At 31.5% G+C, this 27,450-nt stretch overlaps 2 protein-coding genes across 2 annotated transcripts; both read right to left on the bottom strand.

Moving 5' to 3' along the window:
• Nucleotides 1-200: 200 nt before the first annotated feature.
• LOC137829508 (probable indole-3-pyruvate monooxygenase YUCCA8) lies at nt 201-2,268 on the bottom strand. Its single transcript, XM_068636317.1, has 3 exons — nt 1,480-2,268; nt 833-1,204; nt 201-714 (listed from the first exon to the last, which is right to left on the bottom strand). Exons 1-3 carry the CDS (start codon nt 2,149-2,151, stop codon nt 502-504), a joined length of 1,257 nt encoding a protein of 418 aa, XP_068492418.1. The 5' UTR covers nt 2,152-2,268; the 3' UTR covers nt 201-501.
• An 11,451-nt stretch (nt 2,269-13,719) lies between these two features.
• On the bottom strand, nt 13,720-15,838 carry LOC137829556 (probable indole-3-pyruvate monooxygenase YUCCA8). The gene is made up of 3 exons (XM_068636381.1): nt 14,954-15,838; nt 14,333-14,704; nt 13,720-14,213 (listed from the first exon to the last, which is right to left on the bottom strand). Exons 1-3 carry the CDS (start codon nt 15,623-15,625, stop codon nt 14,001-14,003), a joined length of 1,257 nt encoding a protein of 418 aa, XP_068492482.1. The 5' UTR covers nt 15,626-15,838; the 3' UTR covers nt 13,720-14,000.
• Between the last annotated feature and the right edge of the window lie 11,612 nt (nt 15,839-27,450).

Raw genomic sequence — 27,450 nt, 5'->3', positions numbered from 1 at the left:
CAAGTTTTTGGGATTTTTATGTTTGACCAATAACTGTTGGATGCAACCAACCCTTATATTTGTCCTTGTTTACAAAGCTTGTGATTGAGAGAAAAAGAAAACATTCACTTCTAATCACCAACACAATCTTCTTTTGCCAAAAGAAAGGGAAAAAACAGATATGAAAATAAACGGAACAAAGACAAGGATGAGATTGCAAATGAACTTGAAATAATATCGTTAGACTTAATGAATGAAATATATGGTACACGTATAAGCCGAATATAAGAGAAGAAACTGCAAAAAGCTCATCATCTTTGGTTTCCTAAAGAAAATCCCAAAAAACTGTTGAAAACTTGGGCAGAGGGAGAGGGCTCTATGTACCTACTTTTCTGTGTTATCTGTGTATATTTTTTGTCATGTAATATTCTTACAAAAGATATTGTTTTGTTTATACACCAACAAATTCTAACTAAAAGAAACACCATTGCTTGCATGGTTGTATGTGATCTGAGAGTTAATTCAAAACTGAGAAATGCAACGTCTATGACAAGCAATGGTACGATGTTTCTTTTGCTTAGTCTCTTGTTTCCAAAGTTGGCCAATGTCTCCAGCAATTTTGATAGCATCGAAGGAGGCACCAGAGAGCCCTCTCCTTGTGAACCCAACAGCATATACTCCAACATTTCCTTTCCAACCATTTGGAAAACCATTCTCTGACAAAAATTCACCTTCCTGCACACAACATTACCAAAATCACATTATTTTCTATTGCCACTACACTGCACAAACATTTCACACTTTTCTTTCCAAATGAGTTAGAAAATAATAAAAAGTAGAAACAAATTCTCACCTGAAGCCAAGAAGGAACATTGCTACGGTACCCAGTTGCAAGCACCACTGCATCAACATCTTGTTTTTCACCATTAACAAGCTCCACGCACCCTTCATTGAACCTCTTTATTGCTGGCACAACTTTTATGTCACCGGATCTAATTTTCTCCAAGGTGCCAATGTCCAAAACAGGGGTCTTACCCTTTGTGTTCTTCCACAATAAAGGACCTTCCGAAGGCCTTTTCAGCCCAAACTTGTCTATGTTCCCCAACACCAACCACGCCAGCACCAATAGAATCTTGTCCACCACCCAAAGTGGCAACCATTGCAGCATCAAAGTCGCCAATTCAAACGTTGACTTCCCAAACACTTCTCTCGGCAACACATGAACCTGCCAAACCAAAACCAAAGCAACCCATTTAATCACCAACCTTAAAATAATTCGAAACACAATTTTTCTTTCATGTTCTATGTTTCTTATTAGAATTGGAGTTTGACCTTAGTCATTTGTTTTCCATAAAAATAACATCAGCTGGCGAAGTGTTTTCCAAAAGTTTACTCCTTTGAAGTGAAAAAGTGTAAAGTAAGGAATTGAGTGGGTGATATTTGAAGACGTGATGATCTGTTACGTACTTGATATCATAACTGTACAAGAGAGGAACTTACCGAGCTACGAACAACGATGGAAGGAGAAGCATTGTGGTTAGACAAGTCAAGTGAAAGCTCCATGCCAGAGTTGCCACAACCAACAACAAGCACTTTCTTCCCCTTGAATCTTTCCCCACACTTGTACTCACATGCATGAATAACATCGCCTTTGAATTCCCCCAATCCTTCTATGTCAGGCATCACGCACTCCGCATTCTCACCAGTGGCCACCACGAGCCACCTGCAAATGTACTCAAACTCATTCTTCACAGAGCCACAGGTGGCAACGGTTTTCACCCTCCACAACCCGCTGATTTCATCGTACTTGGCGCTCTGGACACAGTGGTTGAATCGTGGGTTTATGTCAAAGTGTCGTGCATAGGATTGGAGATAGTCTATGAACTGATTCTTGGAGGGGTATTGGGGGAAGTGTTGTGGGAATGGAAAGTTAGGGAGCTGACAGAAGTGTTTGGGAAGGTGAAGTTTTAGTCTGTCGTAGGTACGTTTTTGCCACAGTGAGGCTATGCATTCAGCTCTTTCAAGAACCATGAAGGGTACCCCTTGTTCTTTAAGACATGCTGCTGTGGCTAGTCCTGAAGGACCTGCCCCTACGATCACAGGACCGTTCACCCAAATGCAACGTTTTGAGAACATCTCTTCGCAATCAACTAGGCGAAACATGTCTTCCATTTTTGTTTTTGAGCTGTGTTCTCTTGGGTGAGATAGAAAAAGGAAGAGGTTTTGAGAGTTGAGTTGAGAGAAATGATTGTTTTTGAGGTTTTGAAATGTGAGTTTGATTGTTGGAAGAGAGGAGTTGGAGAGCCTTAAATACAGGACTTGAACCTGTCATCAAACTTTGGGAGTTAATCATCCTTTTCACTTTCTTCTTATCATATCACTTTAGATTATCTTGAGATAAGTGTGCTTTTAAAAAAATAGTTTAAGAATTGATTTATAATCGTATGGTTTTGTTGATTTATTTTTAAGATTTTAGTTTTTATTTAATTATTGTTTCTAAAAGTTAAATAAAATTAATATTTGTAGTTTAAATTTTACTTTCTATTTAACTTTCAATCAGTTTATATTAACGTATTTATTGGAAGTAGTGCTGGAAATAACATGTCCACTAATTTACAATATATAATATATAATTGAGAGCAATAATTATCTTTTAAGTATTTTGTAAGGATGAGTTAACTTTCTTTTATAATATTAGCGTAATTTTGAGAGTAAAATTATATAAGAAAAAAAATTCCCCTATTTTTTTTATGTATATTAGTTTTGAAAAAAAAAATTGTTTTTTTTTTCGTTTCTTTAAAACTTGAATAACATATTTATTATTATTTTTATTATACCCATTAGTTCTTGTAATAATTTATACACATATTCGACAGAGAGAAAATGAGGAAAATAAAAAATTGTATTACTATTTTATTAAAATAAAATTATTATATTTATTGGTGTTTTTTTTACAAGTGATTACCTAATGACGTTATAGGAAGAGAGATTTATTATACATCATATTAAATTATGGAAAAAGATTGTTTAACACCATCAACAAAGCAAAATAATATATGAAATTAAAAAATAAAATAAATATAATTGATTGAATTATTAAATAAATGTATTTGATGTTGAGAGTTTGAAATTATGAGCACAGTGTTAAGTTAAGTTGTTATACATTAAAAAAGAATGGTTACTGTTGGCATATAATTTGGTAAGGATTTAATATTTATTCTTTTCCTTGGAAAGTTTTCTTTCATCATAACCGTTACATCACGAAGTGTTTTTATATATTTAATAAAGAAAAAAATTGTAAAGTAATCACATCTTATCATTCAACAACAAATAAGTATATAAATCTACCAAGAGGGGTGATGATGTGACGCAAGTGTGGTGGGCCCCAAAATAATTGGACACGCGAGTTGTAGGGTTGTTTCGGCCCACAAAGCCCATTCCGCCAGCCCAATTTTCTCACCACGCGGGGTGCCATGTGTCAGTCCCACGTTGCCCAACTACATTTCTCCATTAACTTCCATCCTTGCTTTCTACCTTCCAACCAAATACAAAAACAAAACTCTCCCTAACCTAACCCTCTTTATAAATCTTTACCTAAATAATTTACAATATCTAATACAAAATCTTATAATCTCTTTATATTTTTTATATTATCAGACTTTAAACTTAACTAAACCTTATAAAATTGACTTATTTATATATGAAATATCATTATCTTTTAATTGATTTAAAATCTTTAACTTATAAATTTGTATGTTGCTTCAAATGATTAAATAAGTAGGGATTTTTTTTTTTGCAAAACATAGTGCTACAATAAAGAGGTTACATATAGTGAAGTATTAGCCTTTTGAAGATGGTCAAATTATATATATATTATAGAAAAGTAGGACGATGGTTTCACCTTCTTATAGTTTGAATGAGAGGACGTGAGAATGTCGAAGTTAATGTGATTTGATTTACTCTAGAGGTAGAGAAATGAAGCATGTATATCACTTTCGGTGTGTAGTGCATAATTAAGATTACGTACTTTAATATGTATATTATTATATGATGATGATAAAGTATACCAAATTAATTAGGTAGGTTTTAATAGTTTTGTTTGATGAATTGATAATGACTTTTTTGTTTAGGTAGGCGTTCTTAGTTCTTAAGTTTATCATATTACATATACATGCACTAGTACTTTGTGGATGATCTTTGAAAATTCATGATATACCCTATTTTAGAAGTGATTAAAATTTGATGAAAAGAGTGAACTTAAAAGTTAAAAATTTTATATCGATTAAATATAAAAATATTTAACAATATATAAATAAGTGAAAACTTCATTTTATAAATTAATTTTATAAAATAAAATTAGACTTAAAATTCACTGAATCTCTCCTTTTTCATGAAAATATATTGTAATCTAGTAGCTTGGCGTTTCTCTAAAAGTTGTGTGTATATTTTTAAATTTGATTTGGAATGAATGAATGATATTATTATGCTAGCCAATGCAATTTCAAATGCTCCAAAAAACAATCTTCCAAATGCCTTCACCCCCAAAGATATATATGTGAGGGAAATGCGTAGACTTAGATATATGTTCCTTTTTTAGGTACTCATATCCAATGTTCATGATGTGATTGCATATATATATATATATATATATATAATGTATATGTGTGTGAAAAATAATGTGATTGATTTCTTATCTTTAAGCTTCACCACCAGCCTTGCACTGCTCCACAGCCAGCTTGGGAATCATATTTCACCTCAACTTTTTCTGCTTTTTGAACATCAATTTAATTCAAATTTTCAAATACCACTTCTTTCTTCAATTCTTTGCAAATTAATTAATTTAATGTCGGTGTCATGATTTGCTTCATATTTATATAATTACCTAAATAAACACGTTTATATAAATAGAGAGAGAGAGAGAGGGGGAAGGAGAAGTCACTGAAAACTTAGATTTTTTTTATGAATACCTAACTCTCATACTTGGTTCATGTTTTTCTATTCTTTGTTGAGGTGGACACTTTTCTATTCTTAACGTGTTATTAGTCTTTATCACTTCAATTTTTGTTTCTCTCTTTATTATATTATATATCCCCATTACCTAAATTTTCAAAAACGAAAAGAAAAAAAAAATCATAATTTTCACCTTCCTTCTCTCACTAAGTGCTGTTTGGATTTTAGAGTGGACATGTGTTTGTGCTTTGTTTTTGTTTGACAAAAGAAAAATGTAAGACAATGTTTTTTAACAAATGTTGGATTGATAATTAGTCACTAGAAGAAGTATAGTTTTTAGTGGCAGTAGCTTCTCTCTCACCTTTTATTAAGGTTGTACTATGTTGAGTTTCAGTCACGCGCAACTAAAGAAACTCTTTTGTTTAATATATAGCTTTTGAAGCTTAACTCTACTCTCTCACCCAACTTCACCTTAATCATGGAGATGATATTTTGACACTTTAAAAAAGAATTACTTTTATCATATTTTATTTAATAATTGTTATATGGGAGTAGAAATTTTAATGAGTCAAATATCATATTTCCTTAATTAACATATAACATTTGTGTTTCATTTTGTTGTTTTTATTCTGAGTTTATTGATTATTCGATTTTTGGATTGGAGTATATATTGAAGTTAGTCTGAGTACAATTTGTAAATATTAAATTAGATTGATCCTTATCTTTGTTTGTTCCTCCTTGTTTATACTTTTGGTTTGGACTTTTGCTCACATGAACTTAATGATATTTTAAGGTCTTTTATGAATTTTCTATGAGACTTGCTAAAATGATTAGATTTTTAGAATGTATGGCCAAAACAAGAGGGGAAAATGAATTGTTTTCACAAGATTTTCGCAAAGTTTGGAAGTAGAGTGAAAAGTTTTGGAAAAATCAACCAATTGGTTTTCTATTCAACTGGATAAAATATCAAATTTATAGTTCTTTATGAAAAATCAACTAGTTCTTTTATCGAAACAATTAAAACAAATGATTATTTATACCAGAAAAAAAAAACAATTTACAAAACAATGTATAATAGTAGGGAAAGAGAGATTCACACAAAGAGATTTATACTAGTTCACTCTTAACCAAGAGTTACATTCAGTCCTCAGCTGACACTGAGAATTTACAAAACTAGATTACAAAACAACAGATTATTTTAAAAAACAACTTATTGAATTTATTTTTCTGTTAAAGATTTTATATAACCGATTGTTTCTGACAGAAAAGACAAAAGAAAACAAAACCTTTAAAAAACACTAAGTGTCAAACAACCAATTGTTTCCACAAATCAACTAGATAAAAAACTTATTGTAGTCACAAAACCTTGAACATTAACTTTTTTGAAAAGATTGATTTAAAAAATAACTCACTAAAATTTCACAGTTTTCTAAAAATTTTTTTTTTTGACAAAATAAAATCTACTAAAGTACAATTTGCTATTTAACTTCCAATAACTATATAGTTGTTTGACTGCAGAAAGTTTTCTAAATTGTTTGATTTTGTATGGGTTATTATCTACTTTCTCTATTACCAACATGATAGATTTAGTATTAAGTATAACACTATCATTAAAAAAACACAACTGTTTTTAATATAACCAAAAGTGTTTGTTTTTTTATTGAAGAGATGCTCGTCATAATGTTATACTGCACTAGTTTCATAAGATAGGACTACTATAGCTAGAATGTAATAAAGTCAAATATTTATAATATCTTCGCAAAAGGTCTTTAGTTTTTCTTTACACTATATTGATTCTTTCAGTTCTAATAATATGATGAGCTAGGTGGAGATGGTTCCTGTAAAAAATAATGTTTAAGTCAATAAATCGGGTATAGAAATAATAAATACGTCAATAAACATTGTAAACCTTAATAATTTATACAAGTTTAAATGAGCTAAGTGGTGTTTGGATGAAAGATTTGTAAAGTGATAATTGTTTTTTTAAGAATTTATATAAGGTTTTATGATAAAATTGAATAATTTTTTTTAAAAGAAATTTAAATTTCGGACTTTATGAGAATAATTTGATTATTTAAAATTATATAATTTCAAATTTTGTCAACATTAATAATGTTTTATCAAATTATGTGAAATACATTTTTTTTTTCTTGTTAACGTCTAGATTTTAATTTTAGTTGATGTTATTAAGGTTGTTTTCGACCAACATCAATTAAATAGTTAGTCAAAGTATTTTATTGATCAACATTAATTAGAGTTTTTTTATTAATTAATATTTTTTTTTCAAAATGATGTTAGTTAGATTTTTCTATCGAAACATCATAAACAACTCTGTATATGTTCTCTAAAAGTAATAAAAAACAGAACCACTCTGAAATTAAGTAAAAAATTACTAACCTTATAAAGGAGCAATCACAAAACGACACCACGGTCTGGATCGCAATCGCTACCCCTTCACCACCTCTGAACCACACCACATAATCGCTCCTCCAAATCGACCATGGGAATGCAACTCACCATCGTAACTCACGATCGCACCACATAATCGAATGAGGGGAGCACACCTTCGAATGGAATCCTCGTATCAGAAATCCTAAATTAGAAATTCGAAATCCCCAATTTGAATAACCTAAACTCTAATTCAGTATTCACCAAAGTAATGTAAGCACAATCCATGTAACTTACACGTGTCTGCCGCATAAGCACCACTTAACGTCGTTTGGTCATAAAAGACCATTTTGAATACATTTTAAAAAACTTAGGGACCAAATTGAATTTTTTAAAAACCACTGTACCAAATTGACTATTGGGTATAAATATAGGGACGAAAAAGGTAATTAAACCTAAAAATAACTTAGTATGATAAGACTGAATTAGAATAAAACATGACCTCCTAAAACTATGATTGGTAAGGTCATTGCCTATATAAAAGACTCATCAATAACACCATAGCAGACCCTTTCACTGTTTTCTTTTCAAAAATGCTAAACATATTATTAACCCTTATTATATTAAGATTAATAGTATTTAAGTCCCTGAAAAAAAATCTTAAATATTTAAAATATATATATATATATACATATATTTTAAAATATTATTAAAAAATATAAAAATATAAAAAAATAGACTAAAATTAATATATTAACAAAAATAACACATAATAAACTATTTCTATTTATAAAGAATGTTAAGAACAAACTAGATAGAAACCTATTATATCAATAAATAAATCTGAAATTAATCAATTAATCAATTATATCAATAAATAAATCTGAAATTAATCAATTTATCAACAAACGTATTTTCTTCACGAAAAATATGAGTAATCTTAAATCTTTACTTAAAATATATGTTTAAAGTTTTAAAATATTTATCATTCAATCCTTACATTAAAAAAATAATAGTTCTAAAAATGAAGTTAGATATTTTGATAAAAAAGAGTCAATCACTATTAATTTGAAAATACAGAAATGAAAATGAAATATTTGTGTGGACATAAAAAGACGATTTAATCTTTACTAAAACTGTGGTAACATTTGAAAAGAGACATGCAATACAATTATACATGCAGCTGGAATTGACATCAAATCAAATCAAACTCGTACAGCTATACTATGTCCTTATGAACAGTAGAAAAATAAAACAAAATCAAAACTTAGATTTATGATATCATTCGAATCAGGTTTCATTTCAGTGTCTGCCTCTTACTTTCTTGCTCCTAATTGCTTTCATAACATAAGATTGGTAGGTACAAATTTCTTCTTGGTCAACTAAGGAATATAAATCTCCATTTCTAGCTCTTCTGCTATCTTAGCAAATTAACTAAACACAATAGTGATTTTTTTATTGACAGAAAATAAATAAATTAATGTAGCGTATTTAAAAAATATTTCAATTCTTATAAATGTTGAGTGTGAGCATATTAGTAAGTAAATTTAATTATTATGTCTCTTATATAATTTTTATTAAAAAATATTTATATTTGTAATAAAATTGTAACAAACTAATGAAAATCTAATTAGTCGTCCGTGAACTTAAGTTGCAGATTGGCTATTGAACCACGTTAAATTTTATGTTATTTATTTTTTACAGTTGATTCGTGATTAGGTGTGGTTTCCGCGTACTTTTTTTTATAATACATGTTATTAGTATTTTTTATAATTTATTTTTAAAGTAACACTATAAATAATCATTAAATAAAAATAATAAATGATAACATGAATTCAATAATAACAAAATAAGTGTTATAACCTTAAAAAATCTATGTCAGGTTCAACTAATTGAAATAGTACATTTTAAAGAAACAAATGACTGAAATTTGATTATGATAATAGTGATACATGATAATAAAAGTTTAGAGCTAGGTTCAGGTAATCATTAAGAAAGGGTCCCAAGAGATTGTATGAAAAGAAAGAAACTAAGGTGACTTCCACTTTCCATTGCATAGCCTTAACATCAAATGTTTATAGAGCCTCATTCATCGCTATTTAGGGTTAGAAAAATTGCACTCAGCTACACCCAATCATTCAAACAACACCTTCAATCCTTTTTCTCTCTTCATCATCATCATCTCACTTTAATTACCAATTTCTGCTTTTAATTAAAATATCACAAATATCATGCACTCTTTTAAATATACTATCCCTTCTTATTTAAAAAGATAAAATTTCGTGGAACCATATAATATTTAATGTGATTTCAGTTAAAAGTTGATTGTATCAAATTATTGATAGCAATGGCTGATTTTTTTTGTTTTTTTATATGCTTATTCAGAATATCATATATGATACGTATTTTTTATATGTTGGTTGAAATATTACTTAAATATTTTCATTAATTTATAATTTAAATATATTTTTTGATTATATACTTTTACACGAAATTTTATTTTATTTTTAATTTAATTTTTATACCTCCTAAATACTTGAAGTAATAAAATTATTGAAATTAGTTATTTTCAAATTTTTTTACATCAAAAATAAATTTTCAGTATATATTAAAATATTAAAATATTTCATGTTAACTCATCTCAATGTTTTAATATTATAATATAGTTCATTTTAAAATTCATTTATACTTAAAAAAATATTGATAATGAATTACTTAAAAATATCCTAAAGTTTAGACTAAAGTTAAAAACTAATTTTATGTTATATTAAAAAATTTAAAAACATATTTAATTCTTAATTTATTTAATTTTTCTGATAAAAAAATGAAACTATTAACGACATAATTGATTGAGGTTCTAAACCATACACAATAATAAAATATCTCAATTTATGTAACATTCTCATATAATTATCTGAAAAAATTAGAAAAGTTTGGTGAGTAATCTGGTTTGCAGTTGTTTGGCGAGTCTGATCACACAAAACTAAAGTCACTTTTAGAAAGAAAATAGTAGATAAGATTTTAGTTGTTAATTTTGTTATTCTTAGACCAAGATTATATATGCAAGTATCAGGTATCCCTTATACTTCTTTTATCAATATATTTTTCCCATAAAAAGTAAAAATAAAAATAAAAGAGAAATATGTAAAATTTAATAATTTTTAATATATATTTATTAATGAATTAAATTAGTTTAGAATGATTGATAATAGAATGAAATAATTATATTTTGGTTTTGGAAGAATTGAACAGAGACAAAAGTACACCGACTTTTGTTTGGAATAGTTTTGTGGCATGTGTTTGGATTTTTTCTTGTATACAAGAGAACATAATCTTAGAAAATATGATTGGTATAAAACTATAGCTCATAAATTCTGGGGCTGGATTTTTTTCTTGCCAGCCATTCATCTTAGTCAAAATTAATGTACTCCTATTGCTGCCCATTAATTATATGTCACGACAAACATATTCATACCCTAGTCTTTATTATTTTAATATTTTCATTTTTTTTCCTTCTACATATCATCCATAGATATTTTATTTCGTGTTTTAACTATGTAGCACAAATATAGATATTGACGTGGACAATGATACTATGAATACGGAGATACATATCATCTCTAAAATGTAGGATACAGGGACACATATTTATATATTATATAATTATAAATTATATAAATTGACAATAAAGATTTATGTGCACTAAGTATGTTTCAATTTTTTTAAGTAGAAAAATGTTTTTCATTGTTGATTCAAAATGATTTGTTCCTTAGTTTTATAATCATAATAAAAATTTATACAATAAGTTTGATCTTTTAGAAAATTACTGTATTTTTTCTTTTTAAAATTGTATTAGGTCCTTGTTAGAATTGTCAGAAATTTAACGAATATTTTTTGAAGTGGAAACTTCATCGATATGTGTTCTACGAGTATCGGTGTGTATCCGACACGAACACGTCATTTAAGAAAAGTGTCTGAGTTTCATAGGTTCTAAAATAAAGAGTTACATTATCAATGTTCATATTTGCGAAACTTTTTTTTGAATATTTTGTAAAATTTTATTCAATTTAAAAAAAAAATAGTTTTTACAATTTTTTGTAAGAAAATTACAAAGTATGAAACTTTTCCTTTTTTATCCATTACTTCATAAATTTAAAAATAATTCCTACATAACATTGATTGGTTGTTATCCAGATAATAGTTAGATGTTTCAAACCGTGTAGATGATATACAAAAGGAAAATAACATGTATATCATGATCTTGTTTGTATAATAAGTTTGTTAATTTTTATATTAAATTATAAAAGTCATATAAAAAATTATTGCTAATTATAATAATGCATATATATCAACACCAAGATTTTGACTGAGGCTATGCTTGCCAATAACCAAAAGTTATTAAAGAGGATGAAAGTGTTTAGTTCACTAATAATAATATTAAAAGGGTATTAATTAATAAACTATTAAGATATATTTTTCGAAGCAATGAAATACTCCTCTATCTCTAAAAATATGTTATTTTAAAATTTGAAAAATAGATAAATAAATAAATAAATTTCCCTTTTAAAAAGTGATTATTAATAATATTCAAATTGAATGAACAGAGATCCCAAGGGTGATGTTGGATTGATGATATATGGGTAAAATAAAGATTTTGAACTAACTTTGAAGTGATGTTCCTAATTAATTATCACTTACCTAAATTAGATGTTAGGATCATTGCACCTGGCACAACCATGCCTTTGCATGTGGCAGGCCATGTCCTTATTTTATGCATGTAACCAAATTTTTTAAAATACCCATAAATTACTTTTTAAAACAAAATTGTTCTCCTTCTTCCCCTCACCACTCAAACATTTCTTCCTATAGCAAAATCATCAATTTCTTTGCATATATTTAAGATGAGGTTTTATTATAATAAAATTTAGATCTTTTTAGTTGAGCATGGCCCTCAAAGTAATATATTTTTTTTAAGAAAATTGACCAAATTTTATATATAATTAATTTTTTTACAAAAATTAAAATTAATTTCCCTATGAATTGTAACTAGCTCATACATAAGATATTTAGATAAGTACGTTTATATAAATTTAAATTTTTTATTTTTAACTTGTAAATTAATTAATTTTAGCTTATAAAAAAATAATTTTTATTTTTCTCTTTCATAAACATTTATGAAAAAAGTTTGTTAAAAATGTACTTCACAAAAAGTATAAGTCTTATCTCCATCACATATACAAGTAAGCATTGAGTGAGAAATTTCTGTTAATTACTAGATATGTGAAGAAATTATTATTTTTATTTATTATATATGAAAGGTAAATTTAAAATTTTATGTTTATATTCATGATTTTCTAGGTAAGGTGATTAATATTTTTTAAGAAATGATTTTTAAATGTAATTAATATACTAAAATTATTCAATTTCATAATAATAATTAATATATTAAAATAATTTTACCTTTGATTTTTCTTGAAATCTAATTAATATATTAAAATTATTCAATTTCAAAATAATAATGAATAGAAATAAGTTGAATTACTCCATGATAAAAATCTTTATATATATATACTTCTTATGTTCATTTAGAAAAAAAATATTTAACTTTTCTGTTTTTAATGGCACTTTAAGTTAGTTAACTATTATATCTTTTTCAATTATATTATTTTAATGTGCATTTATGTTTTATTATATTTTGATCTTTTATTATAACTATTTTTTCACTATTTATATTAATTAAATTTAGAAAAAAAACATGTTATCTTATCTTAAAATTTAGAAAATGATAAATAAAAAATAAATCAATTTTTTATTATAAAAAGGACAATTAAAAAATTGGAGGGAGAATATATACATGTGTGTGTATTATTTGGAAGAACGATGGAAACCACCTGCACTGGTTGACGCACTAACTTTCGTGGGTTACATGGTAAGAAATTTCGTAGTGTGAAAATCGAGACACAGAAAAAGAAGGCTCTGAAATGATGTTACTAACTAACACATTGATTTTGCAAGTGCAAGAGATTCATGCATGTCTCACTTTTCAAAATGGCTTCTAAATGTGATCATACTATTCATTCTCATCATTTTCGTCAAGATCAGGTAGATATGGACACAAGCAGTGACGCCAAAAACAATTGATCATCTTGCTTATAATTTTCTGAAAATCATGGTCTTAGTTTCATCTTCTTTGGATTTATATCGCAATCAAACCTTATTTCCTATAATGAATTTCTCAAGCTTCCTTCCAAAAATCTTACAAGAGCATGTTGCTGTCACACTAAAATTTTCATCATCGAGTTTGATGGTAATTATCACTGCAAAGATTTGAGAACTGAATTACACCATAAAAATCATCTTAGACTGTTTACTCTGTACGAGTTATTATGTTGATAACAGAAATAGAGTAAAATGATGATGAAAAATATTATTGAATTATTATTACATCTCAACTAAGCTACAAAGCCTCTTCATCCTTGGTTTCCTAGAGAAAATCCCAAAAAACTGTTGAAAACTTGGGCAGAGGGAGAGGGCTATGTACCTATTTTCCTGTGTTATCTGCGTATATTTTTTGTCATGTAATATTCTTACAAAAGATACTGTTGTTTTGTTTATACACTAACAAATTCCTAACTAAAAGAAACACCATTGTTTGCATGGTTGTATGTGATCTGAGAGTTAATTCAAAACTGAGAAATGCAACGTCTATGACAAGCAATGGTACGATGTTTCTTTTGCTTAGTCTCTTGTTTCCAAAGTTGGCCAATGTCTCCAGCAATTTTGATAGCATCGAACGAGGCACCAGAGAGCCCTCTCCTTGTGAACCCAACAGCATAAACTCCAACATTTCCTTTCCAACCATTTGGAAAACCATTCTCTGACAAAAATTCACCTTCCTGCACACAACATTACCAAAAATCACATTATTTTCTATTGCCACTACACTGCACAAACATTTCACACTTTTCTTTCCAAATGAGTTAGAAAATAATAAAAAGTAGAAACAAATTCTCACCTGAAGCCAAGAAGGGACATTGCTACGGTACCCTGTTGCAAGCACCACTGCATCAACATCTTGTTTTTCACCATTAACAAGCTCCACGCACCCTTCATTGAGCCTCTTTATTGCTGGCACAACTTTTATGTCACCGGATCTAATTTTTTCCAAGGTGCCAATATCCAAAACAGGGGTCTTTCCCTTTGTGTTCTTCCACAATAAAGGACCTTCCGAAGGCCTTTTCAGCCCAAACCTGTCTATGTTCCCCAACACCAACCACGCCAGCACCAATAGAATCTTGTCGACCACCCAAAGTGGCAACCATTGCAACATCAAAGTCGCCAATTCAAACGTTGACTTCCCAAACACTTCTCTTGGCAACACATGAACCTGCCAAACCAAAATCAAAGCAACCCCATTTAATCACCAACCTCAAAATAACTCGAAACACAATTTTTCTTTCATGTTCTATGTTTCTTATTAGAATAGGAGTTTGACCTTAGTCATTGGCGAAGTGTTTTCCAAAGTTTACTCCTTTGAAGTGAAAAAGTGTAAAGTAAGGAATTGAGTGGGTGATATTTGAAGACGTGATGATCTGTTACGTACTTGATATCATAACTGTACAAGAGAAGGACTTACCGAGCTACGAACAACGATGGAAGGAGAAGCATTGTGGTTAGACAAGTCAAGTGAGAGCTCCATGCCAGAGTTGCCACAACCAACAACAAGCACTTTCTTCCCCTTGAATCTTTCCCCACACTTGTACTCACATGCATGAATAACATCGCCTTTGAATTCCCCCAATCCTTCTATCTCAGGCATCACGCACTCCGCATTCTCACCAGTGGCCACCACGAGCCACCTGCAAATGTACTCAAACTCATTCTTCACAGAGCCACAGGTGGCAACGGTTTTCACCCTCCACAACCCGCTGATTTCATCGTACCTGGCGCTCTGAACACACTGGTTGAATCGTGGGTTTATGTCAAAGTGTCGTGCATAGGATTGGAGATAGTCTATGAACTGATTCTTGGAGGGGTATTGGGGGAAGTGTTGTGGGAATGGAAAGTTAGGGAGCTGACAGAAGTGTTTGGGAAGGTGGAGTTTTAGTCTGTCGTAGGTACGTTTTTGCCACAGTGAGGCTATGCATTCAGCTCTTTCAAGAACCATGAAGGGTACCCCTTGTTCTTTAAGACATGCTGCTGTGGCTAGTCCTGAAGGACCTGCCCCTACGATCACAGGACCATTCACCCAAATGCAACGTTTTGAGAACATCTCTTCGCAATCAACTAGGCGAAACATGTCTTCCATTTTTGTTTCTGAGTTGTGGCCTCTTGAGTCTTAGATAGAAAAAGGAAGAGGTTTTAAGCGTTGAGAGAAATGATTGTTTTTGAGGTTTGGAAATGTGAGTTTGGATTGTTTGTTGGAAGAGAGGAGTTAGAGAGGCTTAAATAGAGGATTTGAATCTGTGATGAAAGCTGGAGAGTTAATGAGCCTTTTCACTTTCTTGTTACATGTCATTTTATGGTTCTTGTTAGATTTTTAGGCTTTTTGATAGCAACAAAGATAGAGCCAGAAATGGGAAAGTATGAGTATTGGAAGTTGTAGCATAATTGAGCACGTTGTTGCTAATAATTGGAGCTTAGAAGCTACTCATATATACCATTATTTAATCTGCATTAAAAGGGTTCATCTGTTGAGTCAAGCTATTATGCTTAAATTATATAGCCTTCATAACTAACAAAATAACTATCATAACGGCAACTTATTAAAAAACCAATATCTTTTTGTATATTTTAAATAATTTTACACAGTTGAATGCAGGAAGGAGAAAGAGGAGAAGAATAAAATAGGTTTAGAAGATGAGCAAAAACACAGGAAGAACATGATTGAAGGATTAGATGCTTCTGAATCATCATTAACTACATCATATGAAAACCAGGTTGACCATATAATAAAAGAGAGAGAGATAACCACCAAAAGGGACCCCAAAAAACACATGAGGTCACGTGCAAAATATAGAAGGATGTATTATTTTTTCGCATTTTTATTGTATTGTTATATTTTTTATATATTAAAACAAAATAATAATAACAAAATTATTGCACTGTTTGGAGAGGAAAAAATTATGAAAAATAAAGATAGTAAAGTAAAAAATAGTTTATTTAAATAAAATTTTAAAAAGATAGTTAGGTAAATGGAATACACTTATGCAAATGAAAGATATAAGTGAAACAGTATTTTGTAGAATGAGAAAATGAGTTTAGTTAATATTAAAAATAATAAAATTGTTAAGATTAAAACTGAATTAAAATTAAAACATGCGTTGCTATGTGGCAGTAAAGCAAAGTCACTGACTATATTTATTAACAATTATACTCTCCTCCTTTTTTTTATGTATTTTATTCATTTTCAATTTCAGTTTTAGATATGCTTTGCAATCTTATTGGATTTTCTGTCTTTGATCTCCTCTTCATTCCAATTTTTTTATGTAGTTCTCACTGCTTAAATTTTACATATAAATTTCTGATGCTTGAAATGTTTATTATTTAAAGTATCAATTGTAAACAAAGTGATGAAGTTGAACGTGATATAAGATAAGAGGGAAAGGACGTTCTCATTCAACATTCGTTTGAGGTGATATATGTTATCAATTTTATATTTTTTTTTCATAAAATCATGGATTTTTTATATGTTAAAATTTTACACTTTTATGTATAGAACTCTTGTATAAAACTCTTACAAAGTGAATTTTAAGAATTATTTAATTATATAAAATTGATTCATAAAATCACTCACTTATAATATATATATATATATGTGTGTTTTTTTAAATAGGGTCGTCTAGAGAATTATTGGAACAACTCTTCATCTTCCTCGGTCGGTCGGTTGGACAACACTTCACTTTCTCTTCCTCCAAGCTCCTTCCACTCCTCTTCTTGTTCCACCTCAGACTCGGATGGTACATACAGAAGACACTCTGACGCTCAAGTCAGTTTTAGTATACAGTACTCGGTTATCTGAGTACTGTTCAATGACGTACCTAGTTATTGGAATATGTGCTATTTATATTATTTTAGTGGGCCTTTCTTATTGGGCCAGATTAGAGAACTTGGGTCATGTTTAGAAGTGTATTACCTTGCTCCTGATTGCTTATTAGTTTTACTAACTCTGCTTAAGTGTAATTGAATTTGTGGTATCGGTCGACCTGTTGATGGGGGCTGAGACATGGCATCAGTCATACGACTCTCACCAGTACACTTGCCCTCCAGACTTGAAGATGGTTAATCTGAAGAGTCTTTGTCTGAGACCGATGTGGCGATTGGGTTTCCCGAGGTCTGACATGACATTAGGCGGCGCCTGTACGCGTGACATGACATGTATTAATGAGGGTTTTTTTGGCGCCATTTGATGAGGAACGTTGAATCAGGGGAGATCTAACGGTTGAGATGGATGTGATCTTTGTCTCCCGAGACCCCTAAGGGCTATAAATAGTGGTCCCAAACAGTGTCAAATCACTGCTCTCCTGCTTTGATTTCCTGGTCCAACATCTGAATACCCTTCGTCCTGGTGCACGACTTTCCTCGTCCTCCAAAAAGTTAGTCATGTCTTTCGTGTCCTGCATCCTTTTCCTCGGCTCCCACTTCTCCTCTTCCTTTACCCCCTTCGTCTTCTTCGCCTTCTTCATCTTCTTCTCCCGCCTCCTCCACGACCGAGCCCTTGTCGGTCGGTGCAATCTAGGTATGGCACCCGATGGAGAGTGTAGCCAGGGGGAACAACTCGGAAGGTGTTATCGACCGGTCGGGATCCCCTGAGCCCTTATCCCCCCTTCTGGGGTTGGATTGGGAGGACCCTAAGGTGATTAGGATCACCTCCAACTTCTTGAGCGGGACCTCCGTTTCAGATTTTTTGGGTAGGTCCCGATTTTGAAGTCAGATGCTAGCCTTGGTATTCTGACTGTTGAACCCTGTAAACCGACTAATACAGTATGTTTGGGTTGGTCTCCTTCTGAACGTCCCTTTTTCTTCTTATACTATTGTTTGTTTTCTGACTTGCACGTTTCTTTTCCCTTTGATAATTTTACGATAGGCGTCTTTCAGACGCTCAACATGGCTCTCACTCAACTCCACCCAAACACTTGGGCATCTCTTCAAACCTTTCGTCTGATATGTGATGCCTTTCGTTTGTCTTCCACTCTTGTCTTCTTTCTTAGCTATTACATCTCCCACCCGGTCGAGTCTGTTCTGTGGCATTAGTCAATCGGGTAATGTTCTTTTCAATTAACAAGAAAGGGCTAAGGGAAGGGAGCAACATAGCCACAATCACTCGCTCTCTGGGCACCACGCCGACTCTACCTCCTCCTCGGTCCTCTCCCATTGTCGTTGACCCTCCTCCACCGACTCATGAATTCAACCGTCCAATCACTGTTACCGAGCCTACTCCTGAGGCTTCGAGGTCACCCCTATCTATATTGGGGGATGACTTGCAATTTTCTAAGGAGGTGAGGGTCGGCTTGAACTCCACTGCAAAGAGTCTGATTTGGGCTGTTTTTGAGGAAGAGTTGCTTCAGGGCAGCATCAAGTTGTTCTGTCGGGGTCTCGTCCTGACCTACCTGCCCGGGGCCGACGAGTCCAGGAGATCTCTCTGCTTGAGCATGAGTTGGCCGAGAGCTCGGGCAATTTGAAGTATAGTTCCTGGAAGAAAAATCAGCTTATGAGGGGAAGCTTGCTCATTAGGCGACTGAACGAGAGATCGTCGAGGCTAGGGAGGTCGAGTTGGAGCAGTGAGGAAGGGAAATGGTGGCCGAGGTGGCCAAGTTGAGGAGGCCTTGGAGAGGACTGATAACAGGATCTTAGTGTTGGAGGCCAAGAGCTCGGAGTTGCGGGCCGAGAAGGAGGTGGTCGAGGCCGACTTGGACAAGACAATCAAAGATACTTTAGTGATGTTGGGCCAAAGCTTCGATCAGGCTGTCCTCCAGGCCCACCTTCTCTACAATAGAGCCCCACCGTCCGATAACTTCGAACCCAACATGGACGTGTTCGAAGGTTGGATGGTGTCTTGTGAGGAGATGCAGGCCTTATAGAGCGTAACCCGAGCTACTCCGACCGAGGGTGCTGAAGATGAAGACCAATAGATTTAGACTTTAGCTTTTTTTTATCCTCGGCCGGGATGTGGCCTTCTCCTTCTTATCCTCCGAGGTCGGGGTGTGACCTTCACCTTCTTTGCTTGCTTAATGAACCGTTTGTACTTTTGCTCCACTACTTCTCCTTGAAATGTATAAGTTAAAATAAATTGTTAATTACTAAATGGTCAGTATAAATTAATTGAGCAAAAGTTTTTCACAAGTGCTTGATGTCGGCCGGTACAATTATGTTTACTTGAATGAAGTCTTTAAGGTTTCAGTAGGGTATGCCGGTTAGGGATACATCCTTGTCCGCACCAAGTTTTTAAGGTTTTGGTAGGGTATGCCGGTTAAGACTACGTCCTTGAGCACACCAATTCTTTACAATTTTTGTAGGGTATGTCGGTTAAGGCTCGTCCTTGACCGCACCAATTCTTTACAGTTTTGGTAGGGTATGTCGGTTAAGGCTACGTCCTTGACTGAACTGAGTCTTCTAGGTGTCGGTAAGGTATACTAGTTAAGGCTACATCCTAGTCTTTAAGGTTTTGGTAGATTATACCAGTTAAGGCTACGTCCTTGACCTAACCGAGTCTTTTAGGTGTCGGTAGGGTATGCCGGTTAAGGCTACATCCTTGACCGAACCGAGTATTGGGAAGTGTGTAAGTGTAATTTGTAAAAATACACAATTAAAGAGAAACACCTCGTTAAAACCTACCCGACCGATAACCCTCTTTAGGAAAACTAGTCGGGTGAGGAAATAGTGAGTAAGTTTTATTTCATGCTTAACTGTAGTAGAATTTGAGGTGTGTGGCATTCCACGTCCTCGGTAAAATTTTCTTGAAAGCCATTCTAGGTGGTACCCCCCCCCCCCAAGCTGCTACCTCTTGGATTTGGAAGGGGCCTTCCCAGTTAGATGAAAACTTGTCGTTGTTCTTTCTCGCCTTGCTCCTCATCGTCCAAATAAGGTCTCCCTTCTGGAAGCTTCTTGGTCGAACCTTCGTTGTTGTATCGCCTGGCAGCTTGGAGCTTGCATGCCATTTCGTGGATCTTGCTTTTGTCCTGGAGCTCACTAAGGAGGTCTAGGCCGACCAACAGGTTCTCTTGGTTTAGAGTTAAGTCGAAGAGTTGCCTTCTAAGCGATGATTTGATGCCGAGTTCTTCGTAAAATCCTTGAAGTCCTCGGTCAATGAATTGTCGGTCGTTATTAGTGATGATGGTGTGCGGGAGCCCGAACCGACACAAAATGCTCTTCCACACGTAGTTTTGCACATTCTTGGCTGAGATGGAGGCAAGGGGCCTGGCCTCGATTCACTTGGTGAAGTAGTTGACCCCGACTAGGAGGAACTTGGCTTGACCTTTGCCTAGACTAAAGGGGTCGATGATTTCAATTCCTTATATGGCGAACGACCATGGGGACATTATGGTTGCAAACTATGTCTCAAATATGGACACCAACGTTGCGAAGCTATCAACAGAGTTAGGAGGGAGTTTGGTAAACCAACTCAGGGCTCCTCCCTTCAACGACGTGGGGAACAGTGAATTATCGAGTACAATAATCGCTAAATATAAAAACAGAACAATTAAAAGAGTTTTGAATTAATTGTGTTGGCACTGATCAATAAGAAAATAGACAAAGAATTAGTTGTTTCAATTGGAAAATTAAGGATTAGTTTCGTCTCTCTCACTCTCAAGTATTTTGATTAGCATGTCAACATTAAGTTCTTTGATTGAAATTGATGCCCGTATAAAAATCATTTATATCGATTCCTCGCACATAAAATCCTTAAGAATGTCCCCTAACTATCGATCCCTCGCATAATTATAAGAACAACTTAGAACGAAGCTCAGACGTTTAATAGCAATTAACATTTCAAGTCTATTCCTAGCACTCAAATATGTTAAATATTGTTGTTTAGGTCCGAACCCTAAAAATACCTCCCAGTCATATTTAAGATTCTGAATTTGTCACGGAAAATTAAAAGTAAAACAACAATACCAATAATCAATCAAGAACTGAATATTAATATATAAGATATCACCTCAATACATAAGAGTTTGAACACATTACTCCCAATCCCAAAGGGTAGAATTAGCCACACATACTTCTAACACCTTCCATTCTCCCAATTGGGTTACAATTCACTCTATGGTGTTTTCCTCTCAATCTGGCACACTAGGGTTGAGCCTTTAGCCCTCTATTTATCCTAGTTTTCTAGGGTTAGGTTGCTTCTTGTGTCGCGCTAATGGGCTAAATGATAAAACATAAAAAAAGGCTCAATCTTTCTTTGCATCTTTTTCCATTTTGGGACCTTCCGGCTTTATCTTTTTAGTTCAAATTATTCTCCTTTATTTCAAATCTTCAATCTTCCATAGAAATCTGCAATTAACACCAAATTTGGGAATAAAATGCTTTTATTCAAATAAAGCTCATAAAAATGTAAAAAGGTATATATTCATAAATTAGGGATTATTTTATATGTAAATTAGCAATAAATCCTCATAAGTGCCTATATTTTAATATGAAATATTACTGAAATTAGGCACTTATCAACAGGACTGCGTCTTATGAGGTGTAAAGGCTCATGTGCGTGGTGTATGCATCCATGTGCTCATCTGGTTCGGTCGTGCCATTGTAGTGCTCCTTGTTGAAGCCTTTTCACTTGTTTGACAGTGGTACCCCGATTATGAAATCGGTAAAATGATTCCGGCAGACCGAATCGAGGGTTTTAGTCGTTGGGGCAACTTGTTTGGGTAGGACTCACCATCCACCTCTTGGGTGTGGATCTTGTCATTCGGCTCCTCAACAGTCTTAGGGTCGGTGAGGGTGGTGAAGGACCTACCGACAAGGTTGGTCGGTCGAACAAACGGTCCCCTTACCTGAGTTTCCTCTTCATCTCTTCATTCTCCTTTCAGAGAGCTAGGATTTCATCCTCATTCTTCCGAGCGACTTCATCATTTCTTCTTCTCATCTCAGCCATCTTCCTCTGCAGAGACATTAGCAGTGTCATCTGCTCAACTTCAGATATATATATATATGGATGATCTGATAGCGGGTGACTTAATAAGTCAAACAAACTCTCTCGTTAGGATAAACTTTAAATAACTCTAATATCATTTTAAAAAGTGAAAAAAATATAACTCAATTTTATAAAAGATATTTACATTCACTTATATATTATAAAATATTATTATATTTAGTTAATCTGAAATCTCCAAAACGAAACTTCTCATGTATATTTCAATTATGGAAAGTGATTATAAATTTAAAAATATAATTTCTAGTCAAACGATAGCTTATTAGTGAAAATTAACTTTGTGATTTTGTTATTATTAAATTGATGTTATATATTCCATTTTTGAAGTAATAATTTCATGTGGTTTTTACATTAACAATATTTTTTTTTTCTAGGATGCGATAGTGCTTGTGGTTTTATTAATGATGGTGAAATTTTTTACTTTGTTTTTGTTTCCCATCCTTTGGACATTGCTCTGACCAATATCATCAGAAGTTCAGGTACCTCTTAGGTTAACAATTTTGACAGCAGCAAAAGGACCTTATTTATAGTTATCTTCCATTTTATATTTTGACTATTAGAGAAGTGTATTAAATAAATTGAAAAAGGAGAAAGAACATGATTAGATACGAAATTAGTATTAAAAAAGAAGGTAGTAGTTGTTCAATCATAACACGGTTGAGTTAAAACGACTTCTAATTCACTGTATTTTGTCCTTGTTGGTGGGGAAGCCACTATTTAAATACATGTTTGACTTTTGGGAACTATTATAAAAGGGGTGGCTACACCCTTCAATCCCTCTTTTTCAGCTTTTAAAAAAATGGCAAATTCATAATTGTTCTTTTCAAGGACTACCAAATTTCATACCAACAACAATTATCAATTATCAATTATAAATTATAAATTGCAAACTTTATCTTACTATAATTGACACTAAAATTAATTATTAAATAAAAAGTAATTTAAAAAATAATAATTAATTATTATATTAACTAAATTATATATTATTTTAGAGATTAAAAAAATTACTAATACCTAATTAGATACTAATTTAATTTTAGTTATCAATATTTTTAGTCTCTAAAAATATTATTTAATTTAATTAATATAATCATTAATTAAGTTTTTAATAGTCAGATTTATAAAATCGGTACATAAGATGACTTTTATTTCTAACACATCTCTTCACGTCAAGATCTGTGCACGAGACTATATATTAGCATGTGGTCTAATAAGGTTAACAAACTATCATTACAATAGACCCTAAATGATTCTGCTATTATATTAAGAGTAAACTTTATGCCTAATCTAACCTTACAAAATCAACTCATAAGGTGAGGGTTATATTTATATACTATGAAATATTCTTATCTCTGGTGAGGTATCCAACACTTATCGTATCAGTATTGTCGGACAATTCATAAATATCTAGTTTTACATTCAAATTATCTAATGCTCAACGTGAAGAAACAAGTGGAGATCACACATCAATTAGATATAAAGTTAAATTACATTATTTAAATAAAGTGCAAACCTCATCTTATACATTAATTTTTTTGTGAAATTGAGTTATTCTTAATTTTTTTTTAAATACATCAAATATTTATATATGAAAGAATCATTGACAAACCTATAAAAAAAATACTATAATAGAGTGATCAGAGCAATAATGTAGAATGTGAGAATTTGGGAATTTTGGAGTGAATAATGGGTGCAATGGTACAAGGTAAAGAAGTAAGGAAATGAATGGCAGAGCAGAAGAGAAGGAAATGGGAATATGAACAGATGCAGTGCATGATGTGCAAGTTCATCAACACCTAATTTGATGCTTGAGGAATTTCTTGATCCATCTAATAGTAATAATATAAGGGTTGGTTGGTTTGTTGTGAGAACACATGTACATGTGGTGGGATGAGAAGGGATTAATTTGTTAGTGATGAGCATGAGTGAAGGGTCTACACATCTCTCATGCAACATTTCAAAACCCTATCCATCGTGCCCAAATGCAACTAAATAATGCAATTTCCCATAAAACAATTAATTCTTTGATTTGATTGTAGATCTGCCTCAATTATTTAGTTTCACCAACAACATGTCTCTATATGTACATATATAACTTCCAATCATTTAAATAAAAAACAATACTCAAATATGCTCTTATATTATATACTAGATGCATAGATATAACCTCTGTGTATGTTTATTAAATGGTTATATATAGTTCAAATTTTATTTATACATTCATGTCAAACTTATACAAAATATATTGTATATTATGAACTTACTTCTCATTTAATATCACTTCATCACAAATAACTAATTTTATAATAATTACTTTGAAAAATAATAACAATTACCATTTCTTATTGATTTATTGCACAAAAGCATTTGCACTAATATGATATAACCTATTGAAATTTTTAGAAATATTGGTCTCAACTTTTTATCTAATGAATCTCCCTTAATTTTTAATAAAGGTTAAGAGAGTGTATACGTCAAAAAAGTTGTACGACTCTTCTAAAAAGAGATATTTCAAAGTTGTTTATAGGAAGTGATATGATATTTTTTTTCCTAATATAACAAAATCAATTTCTCTAAAATATAAATATATGCTTAAAAAACATTCTTCATAAACACTTTTTAAAAATAAAATAAAATGAAATGAACATTTTTTCATAAATTAAAATTCATTTATGAATAAACTAATTTTAACCCACAGAAAAAAAGTTTGTTTTATTTATTTTTTCTTTCTTAAAAGTAGTTTTAGAGAAAAAGTGAGTTGTACTAAAACTATTGTAGGGAGGTCACTTTATATAAAGGAAAATAATAGAATATGAAGAAAGTTACATAAAAAAGATGAGAAACTGAAAAGAAAGTTTTCCATTCCATATTTTCACTTAATAGTTTTCTTAGGGTATGAGGCTGAAATAAACTCCTTTATGATCACACACGCTGGCAGATATTTATTGGCAGATCCTCAGAGAAATTGCAATAATGTAAATTGCTTTTTGTTTAAAATGCAATGGACCCTTCAAAATCATTGCTCCAAGTTAAGATCCATGACTTTGTTCATAAAGGAAAAACCAAATTAAAATCAACCAAATAAATTTGATAACAATGTTTACCAGCTCAACAAAGGTTTAACAAAGGTTTTGAGTTTGAGTTTCTGTTTTGTTTGTTGTTATTATGTTAAGACTACCTTTGTAATAGCACATGCAAATGTTATATTTCTATCCTTATATCATTGTATTAACCTTATATCATTGTATCAAAACTTAAAAAAAACTTAAAGAAGTTTTTTTAGGTTATATCTTGGTTCTTAAATTCTAAACTCTAAACCCTAAAGATCACAATACTTGAAAATATATTTTGATATTCAAGTTAGTTTTTGTTAAACGAAGAATTTTAAAATAAATTCAGCTACTAATAATTACATAAAATCTATTTCTCCTTATTCTGGAACATCCCATATTTATATTACTCTAGATAGACTTATACATGTACAAATAATCAAGGCACACCCAAATATTTTCTAATCATACTTTTTTGACACTCATTTAAGTGTAATACTTTATTAATTAGGCTTTGGCTAATCATTATGAGATAATGCATTTTATATTCCAAAAGTTTGATGGATGTGTTTAATGTTTTACACCGTTCACATGAATAGACTGTCTTAGTGATCCGAAATATTTTGAATATCTTTTTATATGAAATAATAGTGTCAAGTAACCTTAATTTTTCGTGAAAGTTGCATTTCCACTAAAACTTAAAATGGAAACATTGTGCATGTAGACTTTCCCAATTGATTTCTGAACTCTTGAAAATTTGATTAAATAGAATTAGATAGAGGAAGTTATATGTATGGATTAGATAGGGATGGATGATACATATCCATGGTGGGAACTCTTGTGGATTGAGGACATTTATTTGGAAGCATGTGCAATTGAAAGCAACAACTTTTGATTTTCCTTTTGGATCCTCCTCCAATTCATATCACAAACAAGACAAAGCCAAGGGTATAGATTGAATTAATATCACATAATTGTGACAAGGAATTTCATCAAACTCATTACTTCCATTGCCTAGTAACCAAGCTCCCCATACCTATGCCTGCCAATGCCATCATTCAAATATCAAATAACTTTTTCATTATATTTTCATTAACTCAGTGTTTATCACACTGGGCATGCACACCAAGCTTAAAGATTGATTAATTACTTGAGCATAAGTTAGATTAATTACTTTCTCAATATTTACATTTAAATTATAAATTATTATACGAATTTTAAATTTAACTCAACTTTATTAAATTAGTTTATAAAATATAATTTGTATCACTTATATATTATAAAAATTTTATTTTTAATAAATAATCTTCTATATAAAAAAATTAAAACTATGTATGATCAAATTTATTTTCTCACACGTCAATAGTTGGTGTTTAATGCGTGTGGACAGTGGAGACTTGAAAGTTTCCCATTTTGATGGTCCATATATAGTGAGGAAGTTGTTTGAAATGAAAGTGAAAAGGTTGTGGTGTGCACCTACACTCTCAATTCAATTGCCATTGCCGACTACCTTCAAAGGCTAATAATAATAAAAATGTTGTTATTTATCACTCAAGATAATGGGGAAACTAGAAATAATGAGGTGTCGATATCATTTTCTTGTAAAACCTGAAAAAATATGTTTAATTTGAAAACTTAAATATATATTAGCTTGCAACTTGTAATTTAAGGCAAAAAATTCTCACAACATTTTGGGTGGATGATAAATTATGTATTTTATGTCTAAAATATATTAAAAATATATGAGTAAGTACAAATCTCATCTAATAAAGTCGGTTTTATCACTACAAGAAAATCATCAAATAGAAACTAATTTGTAGAGACCAAAATAATTTAGAGACCATTTTAGAAACTAAAAAAAAATTGATTTCTAAATTAGTTTATATTATTGTTAAATAGTTTCTAAATTGGTATCTAATTAGCAACCAA

The sequence above is a fragment of the Phaseolus vulgaris genome, chromosome 7 (genome assembly GCF_000499845.2).
Source record: "Phaseolus vulgaris cultivar G19833 chromosome 7, P. vulgaris v2.0, whole genome shotgun sequence".
Classification (NCBI taxonomy): domain Eukaryota; kingdom Viridiplantae; phylum Streptophyta; class Magnoliopsida; order Fabales; family Fabaceae; genus Phaseolus; species Phaseolus vulgaris.
The sequence above is the reverse complement of the archived record's forward strand: the minus strand, read 5'-3'. Positions and strand labels throughout refer to the sequence as shown.

Coding starts and splice junctions, on each gene's coding strand:
- LOC137829508 (XM_068636317.1), bottom strand. CDS start 2,151: ATGGAAGACATGTTTCGCCTAGTTGATTGCGAAGAGATGTTCTCAAAA. Junction 1,205..1,479: donor CCATCGTTGTTCGTAGCTCG/GTAAGTTCCTCT, acceptor TTGGTTTGGCAG/GTTCATGTGTTGCCGAGAGA. Junction 715..832: donor ATGTTCCTTCTTGGCTTCAG/GTGAGAATTTGT, acceptor TGTTGTGTGCAG/GAAGGTGAATTTTTGTCAGA.
- LOC137829556 (XM_068636381.1), bottom strand. CDS start 15,625: ATGGAAGACATGTTTCGCCTAGTTGATTGCGAAGAGATGTTCTCAAAA. Junction 14,705..14,953: donor CCATCGTTGTTCGTAGCTCG/GTAAGTCCTTCT, acceptor TTGGTTTGGCAG/GTTCATGTGTTGCCAAGAGA. Junction 14,214..14,332: donor ATGTCCCTTCTTGGCTTCAG/GTGAGAATTTGT, acceptor TGTTGTGTGCAG/GAAGGTGAATTTTTGTCAGA.